At 35.5% G+C, this 12,907-nt stretch overlaps 1 protein-coding gene across 4 annotated transcripts in view; it reads right to left on the bottom strand.

The window, feature by feature from the left end:
• Positions 1-12,492, bottom strand: part of LOC132708411 (talin-1) — a 38,394-nt gene extending 25,902 nt beyond the window's left edge. For 3 of the 4 annotated variants that reach the window (XM_060680732.1, XM_060680737.1, XM_060680740.1), the window contains exon 1: positions 12,338-12,492. In XM_060680732.1, the coding sequence (XP_060536715.1) occupies positions 12,338-12,349 (12 nt within the window). In that variant the 5' untranslated portion in view covers positions 12,350-12,492. The other variant, XM_060680734.1, reaches the window with a different exon arrangement.
• Between the last annotated feature and the right edge of the window lie 415 nt (positions 12,493-12,907).

Here is a 12,907-nt window from a genome sequence, read left to right as displayed (position 1 = left end):
CTGCCAGTGTACTCTTGTCTATTACGCCCCCGTGTCCTACATTCGACAGATGGAATCAATTTCCGGATAATTATTGTAGTTTTGGTTACAAAACAGGTTTACTTTTGAAAAACTGCTGCATGCATGCTATCATTCTAGACTTCGTAAAACGCATCGACAAGAAAAAAAGAAATTATCAATTGGCTGTGCAGTAAGCGGATTAATTACCTAGAAAATGGACTAAAATGTGAGTTGTTCAAAATCGTCAAATATTACAAAAAAAATATTGCTGAAATTGGTCATAAAGTTTTAAGATTGCCTCCTTACGATTGTATATTTAATGCCATAGAATTGGTATTGGGCGCAGTGCAAAATATTTTTTAATAAAAATGTTGTAAGTGAGGCAAGGCATATTTTATATGGTATTTATTTTTTTAAATTTAATTTATTAATTTTTTTGGTATTGGTTTAATTTGCAGGGACGGAGTTTTCGGCCAATAGTTTAAGTAACAAATTATCATAATTTGCACACGCACATTCACTTACTTAAATATTCGCATATCATTAAGGAACATCCCGATCTATCATTACACAGACAATACATGAATCCATCTCTAAGTATGGGCGTACAAATTAAAATAATAAGTGCCAAGTACAATTAATTCTGTCTCTCTCACTACCAAGCAATTTCATGGTGATCGTTAGAGACGGCCGTCTTGCATTGATCACATAGATATTTAGGCCGAAACAACATCTGTTGAAGTATAAGTGGAAGCAATCTGAACAATCTATTTTGTTCGGTGCGGCATTTTATTGCTATAAAAATTCCCCGTGTATTTATTTTTGCATTAATACAAAATTGCTTTACACGTGTAAATTCAAATTGGCAACGAATCAACGAAATCAAACACATAAAATCAATTTTTTTAAAAATTATGCAAAGCTGTTTTTTTCCCGCTGCTTTTTTAATTTTTTTATATTTTACGCCCGATTAGGATGCCCAGTTTTTATTATTACTATTATCATATTCGTCGGCATTGATGTTTGTTACTTTATAGTCTCCCTCTGTATGTATCCCCTTTTTACGAGAGACCGGCGTCGCCAGCGGGGACGAGGCCGCCTGGCGGGCGCCGCGACGCTTCGCGACCAGCGGGCCGGTTGCCCCCGCCAAGAAACCGCCGCCCGCCGCGACCCTTCCGTCGATTACCGAGATAAGTTCGTTACGTAAGAAAGGACGAAAATTGGTAACCACCCCTGCCACTACGAGCGAGCACGTCTCTGCATCCCACCCCTACATTTTACGGCTAGGAGAAGCGACGGCCGCCCACCAGTGGTTAGGAACATTAGGCCATTGGATAACAATAACATTAAAAAGGTTAAGAACAAATATACATACAACAAAAATCGAAATCACGATCAAAATAGTTATATCTTGAGTGTTAGCGTTAGTTAAAGTACCACTTTTGTAAAACTAACACTCCAGTAACGCAGATTGCTATATTTTTAAAATTTTACTGTACTGTAAACATCGGACATTAAAACTTTATAAAGAAACCATAACCTTTTTCTGTTTTCTTATTTAGTCGTGAGTGAGACTAATAGTTCTGTTGGCAACGTTTCAAGGACAAAAGCGAAGCAGGGAGTAAAATATGGTGGTGCTGGAAAACGTATTTGCACTTCAAGACATATAGCTACTCCAAGGACTACACGAAAAAGCAAAAACAACAGTATGCAACCCAAGTTGCACCATTTTTTTGCAAAAAAATAACATTAACGTTATAAGTTACACAACATATACAACGTTATATAACATATGACTATTTACTTTTTACTTTTTTTGTACAGGGTATTGAATGTCAATAATCATGGGGGCGATTTTTGGGTCCATTTTCAAAAGAAAACTTCATATGAACATTTGTCCTAAACGTCTTAGCTTTTAAGATACAGGCGCACATTTACTGTGTATCAAAAGGCATTATTTAGTGCACCACGATTTTTAAAAAATACACCAGTGGAGGCCGTACGGAATTTTACTTGTCTATTTTGGCAGACATAAATAAATAAATAAAAATTATTCTTACAATCTCTAATCAAATTAATTTCTTGATTTTTTTCAATCCGATGTACAGTTTTCGCTTAAAAAAATAAAAATTTCTTCTCTGCATGGTCAAAACAATATCGTTAATATGACAGCTTGCAGAGAAATTAGTTTTTATTTTTAAGTGAAAATCGTGCGACGGACAAAGAAAATTATGAAATCGAATCTGCTGATAAATGAATGCAAATGTCAAATTTTTTAAGGGAAATCAGTGGGGTGCAACTGACTGTCTATGAACAAATAATATTTCGGTTAATTAGGTCGCCACTACACTGGTTAAATCGAGAACTGTTTTTTTTAAATACAAAATATCTAGTTTTTAGATGTCCATTAGTGTCCTCCAGAAAAAAAATTAGAAGACTGTTATACTTTTTATAAAACATCTGAATTCCTCCTGCAACGGTTTTTGTTGAGTCGAACTAGCTAACGTTTCGTCAATCATCCTGTTGGCTTCTTCAGAGCTTGACTGAAACTGGTTCGCATTTTACTCTGTACATACTTATATATTATTTTCGGGGAGCGAAGTTAAATGAGGGGCGTAAACACCGTCTTGGATGCCTGATTCCCATATTCGTGACAGCTATAGACCTGGGTCGCGATTAAGATTGTTAGGTTGCTTATAGAGTTCTATAGACTCTCGGATTTTTCGTTGGTAGAAGAATTGATTACATGCAAAAATTTTAGTTTTATCGAATAAAATTTGATGTCCGGTTTCGTGATTGTGTTCGGCAACTGCTCATGGGTTTATTTGTCTTAGTCTTAAGGCTCTTTCATGTTCTATGAGTCTAGTTGATATTTTACGTTCGATCTCTCCAATGCATTTTTTGCCGCAATCTGGTTTTGACGTTATATTTCTTTAGAGCTTTTGATATGTGGTCAGTGATGTTTTGAATATAAGGAAGGACCACAGAGGCAATTGTGGGATTGCTTTCGGCTTGATTGCTATTGGAAGGTTGTGGTGAAGTGTATTTTGTGATGGAAAGCTTCATATCTTTAATGTGGAAATTATTGGAGAGAAGAGCAGAGGTAAGGAGTTTTAATTCTGGGTTCAGTGACTCGGGCTGAGATAGTTTTACGACTCTGTAAACAAGAGAGTTGATAACTGATGATTTTTGGGTTGGATGATGATGTAACAATGCATTATCTGTGTGCGTAGATTTACAAACCAAGATTACCCCTTCGACCTCTTGTCAGCACCATTGGTTCTCCCACATATTCTCTAGCAAAATATCTAGCTTCCTTATTAAAACCCTTTGCAGGGAAAACTGATAGTTTCGTACTTAATTTTTTTCACTTCATTGAACAATTGAAGATCAGTTTAGTTTTCTTATAACGGCCAAATTTTTGAACAAATGTCGGGAACAGCTATGGGTTCTCCACTACCACCAGTCATAGCGAATATAGTTATGGAAGCCTTTGAGAAGAAAGCTCTAGACACCTTCCATCTAAAACCAAAATTATGGAAACGCTAATTTAGGGACTTCGTATTCGTACTTCGATTTTTTTAAGTATTTTAATAACACAGATGGACAATTACTTAAGTAAGAAATAATAATGTCATTTTAACGAAATTGTTATGACCAAAGAGGTTTTTATTTTCCCCAGCGAAAACCGTACATCGGATTGAAAAAAATCAGGAAATTAAATTTCTTTAAAAATAATTGGAGATTGTTATTTTATGAGAAATCCGTACCCCCACTCCACTGTGTATTCTAAAAGAATTGTGGTGCACGAAATAATGCCTCTTGATAGATAGTACATGTGTGCCAGATTTCATTAAAATATCTAAAATGGTATTGCAGATATTAAAAAAAATATTTTTTATTTTTCAAAACTTACCCCCCACCCCCCTGTATCCAGAAAGTTAAAACGTTAAGTTCATATGAAGCTTTCTTCTTAAAATGGACCCAAAAATCGCCAACTTAATTATTGAAATTCTGTTAGAAAACACCCTGTATATATAGACATAGTTTTATAAAATAAATAAAAAAATGAATAGAAACATTCATCCATTCTATCAGATACTGAGGTGAAATATAGGTTATACAAAAAGCTCACCAAACTTACAGTATCATTTATCAAAACATAAATTTAATTTAAAAAACGGGTTATAATCGTTAACCTATTTAATTAATTAATCTACGATTCTTGTATCGTTCTGTTCATGTGTATGGTTTGTTTTTAATTTGTATTGATGAGCTTTCTACAGGGATAAGATTTTCCATGAATGACGCCATTTTTGCTGTTCGTTTCAACACAGCTGTAATTATACCTAAATAAACAATAAATTACTAATATTATATTATTAATAAAAACTCTTTAAAAACTCGTCCCTAATGTTCGTTCTATCCTAGGGCATATACATAATGTTCTATCCTACCAGTCTGGTGGTTTATTGATGTCGGTAGCTAACTTCGATAAATTCAGGCAAAGACAACAAAAGTTACGTATACCACAAAAAAAAGCAAAAGTTAAAAAAAACTTTAGAACTTAAACTAATAAAAATAATTATCAAATATTTTTTGCAAATAACGCACAGTGCTTTTCGAAAATTATTTTCTGCCACGCTTCACAATTTCTATCGAATTTTCATTTTGGGCGGATGTGCGGTCCTTTGATGTGGACGGCCGGCTAATTCAATTCGATTCGCAATTGTTTGCTGGTCGAACACTATTAATAGACATTGTCGCTCACCGCGGGATGCACCCACACTCCAACTCACTCCATTTTGCATAGAGGTAGACTAGGAACCACCTAAGATGATGCCGCGTGCGTCCTAGACTAATTACACAGGTCTATGGTGATGTTGATGTTTGAAAGCTGTTTGCTTATTTGTATATTTTTGGGGGCCCCTTTTTCCAAAAAACGCCATATTTTTCTTCTATCACGTCTTTTTTTTATAGCGCTCTATATTTTTAAAATATGTTTGTTTCACGTTAGGCATGATGATTGATTGATTTTTTTGAAATTAAATGTGAGTTGGCAAGACAACGCTGGATAATATTAGATTTCTCTACAAAGCAACAGAGTTGACGCAGAAGTGTCGATACAGCGTTGTAACCTGCTTATGTGTGGTTTGGTTGTATTCGTTGTCGTGTTCGCGGTTGTTGTTTTCATTGTGGCGCATTTCTAGTGTTCCAGAACGTATAAATATGGAAAGAAGACATTATGTGACCAATCCAAATAACTTTTGTTATATCTGTGGTAGTTAAGCAAAGGTTAACTACAATTCCTTTTGTGAAAAATGTATACCACGCTTATTTATTTATTATACCGATTATTATTATACCGAGACGCCTACCGTATAAAAAAAAACTAGAAAGTCATATCGTCAGAACGACAGGAATCTTATTCCCAGATGACTCAGATTTCAAACCAGATTTCAGATCCAAAGGATGCATCTGAAATGTTAGCATCCAAACTTCGTGACAAGCATTTACTGGCAGCTGGCCTGACATCAAGCTTTTACCGGGATCGCGGAAAAGAGGTCAACATTTTACTCAGGAAGGACCGCTAGTGTCCAACAAGCATTCCAATTTTTTACTGAATAAAAAATAAATTATTTTAGATTTTTTTCTTTAATATTTGCAAAAAACCTCACATGATACAAATAAATGCATTGAATTTTTGATATCAGCCTACCAAAATGATATAAAATCAGTTTTCAAAATAAAAACATGTGTCAAAAAGTTTAATTTTGTACACCTGTGTTCTCACTTGTCTCACTTTACAACATAGCGGTTCTCGTCACCAAAAAAAAAAAAAAAAAAAACATTGGAACATTATTATTTCAACAATCGCTTTACATGTAGTTACGAAAAATTGCATACGGGGTTTATGGGTAGTACCGGATCTAAAACTAATATTTCCTACGTTGCCAGTTTCACAGCTTTTCCTAAGGAGCCATCAACTTTATTTTTTTAAATGTAATGCTCGATTTATTTTTCGAGCATTCGCAATTCAACATTTTGTTAAAAAATATCTCAAAATTTCGGGAAGTTAGTCAATCAATATGACAATTAAATTATTAGGATTTTTTTTTTCAGGCTGGATCTAAAAATACGTGTTATAAAAAATTGGCAACGTAAATATGTTTAGATCAGACTTGCCGAAAATATCTAATAAATTAATTTTCCCTATCATGTTTCACGAAATATTAAAATTTTCTGATATTTTTTGGGTAAATGTTGATTTGCGATATTTGCCAAGTTCAACAAACCGTCCCGGTTTTTTAAGAAAACCCTTAAAAAATCATGTTTTTTCACTTAAACATCCTCAAGATACGATGGCATACGCCACTTGAAACATATACATAACGTACAACAAACCGGATGAGTTACAAAATATGGCCGCCAAATTTTGGCAAGCGTTCCGGTACGCATCCATCAAAGCCTTAAGGTAAACTTTGAGTCATCATAGAGGCGTTCCCAAAATAGACCAATTATTTAAATACGCGGGGCCCCCGGATGCCTATTTCCAGGTTAGTCTCCGTCTAGAGATCGTTTCTTGACTAAGGTTAAGCAAGTATTTATATCCACCGTCTTATATACAGGCAGGTCAGTAAACCCGATTATCCTTTGGAAGAAAACGCTATAGCTATAGAAAATAGAAAAAATTTTTTGGAAACATTTCCTGCGATCTATGTCGATATACAGGTTACAAAAAATTGCCTTGTCTTGAATAATTTCAAACACCATTGGAATTATAGCAAAAAACTTTGGTCCGAGATAGCGCACATGATACATGCAGATCACTTTTTTCGGGCTTTTGTTGGCGTATAAGTGTCAAATAAAAAATATTTGAAAGTTCCGTAAAAGGTCTCCTATACTTTCTTCTTTATATAGGGGATGGATCTTCAAATTATTTTAATGTTGTATATACAGGGTGTTTCATTTTTCGTGGGCGAGTGTCAACGTTCTTATTTTAAATAGAACACTTGGTATATTATTTAATTTTTGAATTCCATACAAAATTCTTGGCATATATATGTATATTGTCCTATACCTAAGACTAACCATGTTTCATATTTTTAATTTTTTATGCGAAAAATGACGTTTGCAATACATAAAATATCTGCTAATTTCTTCATTCGAAAGCATTCATTGTTTCACTTGAGTAAGTTTTGTTGTAGACAAAGGATTTGAACGGATTTCATAAGAAATTTCGATACATATTAATACAGGGCAAGTGAAAAATTAGATTAAAAATGAAATTGGAGAAACTGCCAAAAGACTTTTTTTTAATGGAAGCTACCTATTTTTATAATCTTGTCATATTTAGCATTAAAAATTATGGCGATTTAATATAAGATTGTATATGCCTAAGAGTTTTACTTTTTGAAATATTTCCTTTTAAACATCTGTCTATCACAAATAATTTGCTGTTGAAATATAAGTTCAGTTAGTGTAAGGTGGCTATGGCGGTGTTTGAACAAAACAAGTGCTAGTGTTAATTAAAATATTTTTTGGCACATTATTTATTTATTTATGGTTTCCAAATTTAATTTATTTGCTTGCTTGGGTATCATGTTTACAACAGAGTAAAAAATTTATATGTTAGTAAGTTAGATATCGAGCAATATAAACCGCACCCTGGATCTTAGAGATTATAAACAAAATTTCCATTAAGGAGGCACTCAGAAAAAAAGATCCTCGACAGGATTTACCAACACTTTAGAATATATGGAACCTTGAAGAAAGAATAAAATAGACGTCATCATATTTTCAATGATGAAAAGCAACTTAATATGTTATTGCATTTTGCAGATACCCTTAAAAATTCAACCCGAAATGCGTCTTTAGATTTAGATGTCAAAAGAACAACGTTTCGAACGACCCTTCAAATAAGCAACTGTAGAGCAACGGGATGACAACATTAGGTTAGATTTTTTTATGGAGACACACTTTTCAGAAAATATATTTGCTGATATTATTTGGACAGATGAGTTCATATTTCCAACGCCAACTAAAAGTTTTTAATAATAAAAATACCTAATACATAAAAACATATGAAAGTTACAAAACCAGTTAGAACTTCTGTCAAAGTATGGTGCGCCATTTGGAGGTTCAGAATAATACTGAGAGCTTTTAAATATTATCCATCCCTTTGTTGAAAATGAAGTGCCTGAAAAGGAGCGACGAAACTTAATTTGGCATCAGGATGGCGCTCCTTATCAGACAAGTCAAGAAATTAGCAACTATTTAAATGCACACTATTGGGGAGAATGGTAGTTACGCCTGATCTCCAAGGAGCTTCTACGTATGTCTACGTATATTGATTTCATAGATAGAAGAGGTGTAACATATAATTCGATGATCAAATGAACTTACCTGGTAAGTGAAGTTCGATCGTAATTATATGTTACACCTCTTCGTAGAAATCACCCATTCCCGCCCAATGTACTGTTCTGAACAGTACTAAAATGCCCTTTGGCAAATTTATTATAAACGGGCTTTAAAATAGAATGAGGTTAAGACCATAGATGGCGAATATACCGTGCATGGTAAGTTATTCCACAGTTTTTTGGCTCTGCTTTAAAGCTGTGGTGCCACCTAGCGACTAGAAGGGGGACTACGTATATTGATTTCTACGAAGAGGTGTAACATATAATTACGATCGAACTTCACTTACCAGGTAAGTTCGTTTGATCATCGAAAAAATCTTTATACGAATTGTATTGCTCAGAGTGGAGGACATTAATAAAATAAAATTAATAAAATATTCCCCAACATTATCGCGTACCCTTGGTCTTATTCCGTATACATAATCTTCGATAAGCGCATCGGCAAGATTATGGTCAACTATGAAATGGTAAATCATAGTGGCAGCACTTTAGCACTTGTTGTTCAAACGCCGTCATAGCCACCTTACCCTAACTGACCTTAAATTTCAACAGCAAATTATTTGTGATAGACAGATGTTTAAAAGGAAATATTTCAAAAAGTAAAAATAATAGGCATATACAACCTTGTATAAAACTGCCTTATTTTTTAATGCTAAATATGACAAGATTACAAAAATAGGTGGTTTCCATTTTAAAAAAAAGTTTTTTGGTAGATTTTTTTAATTTCATTTTTAATCGTGCACCCTGTATTTGAAAATTACATTTCTTACGAAATCCGTAATTCGAGTCCTTTGTCTTCAGCAAAACTTATTCAAGTGAAACAATAAATACTTTTGAATGAAGAAATAGGCAGATATTTTACGTCATGCAAACGTCATTTTTGAAATAAAAGAATAAAAATGTCTAAAACGGTAAGACAGGTATAGGACATTATACACCAAATATGTTGAGAATTTTATACAGAATTCAAAAATGAAGTAATATGCCAGGTGTTCCAATTAAAATAAGAAAGTTGTTATTCGCCCACTCGCAACTAAATACAAAATTAAAATAAATCAAAGGCTTGTAACACCTCACTTAACTTTTGGCTCCATCCCCTATAGTTTCTGAGATAAGGTACTGTCTCCAAATACATTGTGAATACTCAATTTTGCTCTTTCACAAAAAAAAAAACTTATCACTGCCGGAAGGCGAAAAAAGATGTATAGAAAATGGAAGCCGCGCAAAAACTTTTATGCTCTTATGCTCTTTTCAAAAGGAATTTATGGTTTCCATTGACACACACATTTTTTAACTTTTTCCTAATAAAAAAATTAGGAAACAGAAAAACGATGGTTGATACATTTTATTGTTTTATTAACTTTTTATTAATTATGAATAAAAAAACACTCCTTTTCCATTATTTTCAAAATATCAAAACATAGTGTCAGAGACCCTTTTATGCTACGCTTTTTGTCGGGACGCCTCTGGCGCACGGTTTTTTTCTTTCCTCCGGACGATAGCACGACAAATTATCGCTGCAACTTCCGTCGCATATAATGTAAATACAGACAACGTTCCTATAACGAGTTACAATTTCCGACGTTCATACACTTTTTTTGTTACCGCCCGATTTTTTTTTTTGGAAAATTACTAGAACCAAATAAAACTTCCGGTCTGGCGTGGCGATATGGGGGTTTCAACATTAAATGATAAATAAAGTTAATGTTTGAATATTAACAGTTATTTTCCATTTTACTGTTAAACAGATTAAAACAAAATTAATAAATACACATAACCTGCCTTTCAAATAATATGGAAATGGATATGGCAGTCATTGTCATTGTTCAGTTAAAAATTTTATTTCAAATGAACGGACACCAAGAATGGTATATTATGTAACAAATTTTATAAATACACTTGCCGTTCAGCAATAGAATTACTCAGTGACGTGTGACATGAACATCAGTGGCTAAAATCTGCCGAAAACATCCGATCGCTCCTTAAACCGTGACCAAAGTACCGGAAACATTCGAAGTGGCTCGCGACGAAGCTGAAGCTTAAAATGACCGTCGCATACACTTGAGCAGCACCTAATTGAGTATTTTGGAGAAGGGAGTAGGGAAATGATTTCAATTTTTTTTCCGGGTGGCAAACACAGAATCAATTACAAGAGACTAAAAAGTTTCTAAATAAAGCCGAAAGCTCATTTTGAATTTACCAGCGGCGCACGGTAAAAAAGTTCAGAGAGAGAAAAGAGGGCTTGACCCCTACAAAATAATAGACGACGTAAGCCCTAAAACGCATCATACACATTAACTTTGATATAAATATCACAAAAACTAAAATTTCGGTCACGAAGCATGTGTAAGAAAAGAAACTTATTTCAAATTAAAATCTGGGTACAACATTTTAGAACACCCTGTATACTGGGTACGCCATAAAATGATGGAGCGAAGTGAAACATTTTGAAATACATTTTATATATGGACTTTTATGTTTTATCGTTAAGTAACATTATGTACATCTGCGTCGTTAGGCGTTAGGCGAATTACTTGGAAAGTTGCCCCTAATAATAAATTATCAAAGAACTGGCATGGGAAAAAAACGCCACTCATTTAACGCATTTTTGTCTTACGCAACTGCGACGATAAATTACCGGCCGGTATGGGACCGTACGACGTGGGACACTTGGGTAATTGAACGATATCGGTCAAGCCAATTAAGATCGATGCATAATATAGACATTTACACAATAAAATACTAGTTGCTGCACTTCCTTCACCGCACCGCAGCCAGTTCCATTCGGAGCTGCCTTTCGATACTACATAAAGTTCGCCAGCTTGGCAACTCCGCATTTCGCTTGGAACTACTTAGCAGTAGACTTACAATTTTCATTGATTACAGGATTACGCGCGGACTTTGAAATCGATGGTCGGGCACAATGTAACGTCACACAATGTGACGTCAAAAGCTGTCAAATCGACATTGTGTCGTTTACTCGTAAAATTACTTCTAAAAATGTAGGGGAGACAAATACCTATTAGATTTCTTGTTACTCTTCAAATTCGTTTTCGTTAAATACCATTGCCTTTTTCTTATTTTAACAGCCGCGGTCGCTTGGAATATATGGCGAATGTAGTGGTAATTGTAGAAAAGGTACAACTGCGAATTTCAGGCCCGTTATGTTGACACCGCGATTTATCTCTTTTTATCCCTGCATTCATTTCCTGAGAAATACTACCATCCGCGCATCTTTCGAAACGTCCCGTACAATCACCGACACAGTTTCAAATGCCAACAAATTTGAAGGCCGTGCGTACAAACGAAAACAATTTAAAAGACCTGTCCCGACACATTAGAATAATAATTAGTCTCTAGTCTCATTAAAAACCGATTCGCTAAAAACCCTTATCGACCAAATGGCTTTTGAATCACGCATCCGGTTGACTCACGTCCCATTTTCCAGGTGCGACCTAAATAAAAAAATTAACCTCAAACGAAGACCTGGAATCCGCCGTCCCTGCGTTCGAACCCACCCCCGGACGCGACGGAATATAAATAAAGCCGACAGCGACGTCAGAAATATCGATTGGCCCTCGAGAGAGAAACATTAAGGGAAAATTTTTAGATGAGGTTCAATAAACTCTCCCTCCGGGGCGGAAAATCAATGTTTTGCGAAACCCTATCTGTCACTCGGATCCCTCATCGAGAGCCAGATTAAACGCCAGATTTCGACCGCTATTTGACAAATCGATGACACGAAGTTTGCGAAAAACGATGAAAACACTCACCGATATATCACATCGAACGTATTTTTAACCACAACAGCGCGCACAGATGATACCCGAACGGGTCGAATATCGGCGAAAAACGACCCGGAAAAGGCCGTTGGCGTCGCACGAGGCGACGGCGACGTGTAAAAATCCACCACTCACCTTTGCAAGCATTCAGGACTCACATTATCTAGAAAAACACACACTTTTCAACTGGATTTTCTGCGAAACTTTACACGCCCAATCGTTTCCTAGTCGGACTGACTGCGCGACTGTGGCGCCGCCCGGCCGTGTGTTTCGGAATCGATTAGAGCAGCGGCGGAACGAACGGATTCGTCTCGCCGAAACACCATTTCGGAAGAATAATAAATGCTTCGCACGTCTGATTGCGATGTCTTGTTCGGTGTTTGTTGTTTTTCCGTACAACTGTTGGTGTCGCCCTTCTGCGGATTGTAATTTTACTCCCAAACGCTCGGAAAAATGTTCGTTTTAAAAGGCGGAAGAAGTCACTCGACGCGCGTAGAGGGCTGTGCTTTTCTCAAGCGGCGTTGCCGCGCGTTGTTGCAAGTCGACCCCATTTGGAAAATCAGTCTATATTTGGCTTTGGCAGCCCTACTGTGATAAGAACTTGATCGGGGTTGCGTTTTGCGGCTCCTGGATTTCGAATAATAACTGAAAATTCGTATTTCTCATTCTCGTTAAGACCGAACGGTAATGCTACAAAACGCTCCC

This window comes from Cylas formicarius, unplaced genomic scaffold (assembly GCF_029955315.1).
Source record: "Cylas formicarius isolate icCylForm1 unplaced genomic scaffold, icCylForm1.1 PGA_scaffold_10__41_contigs__length_53128322, whole genome shotgun sequence".
NCBI classification, from domain to species: domain Eukaryota; kingdom Metazoa; phylum Arthropoda; class Insecta; order Coleoptera; family Brentidae; genus Cylas; species Cylas formicarius.
The sequence above is the reverse complement of the archived record's forward strand: the minus strand, read 5'-3'. Positions and strand labels throughout refer to the sequence as shown.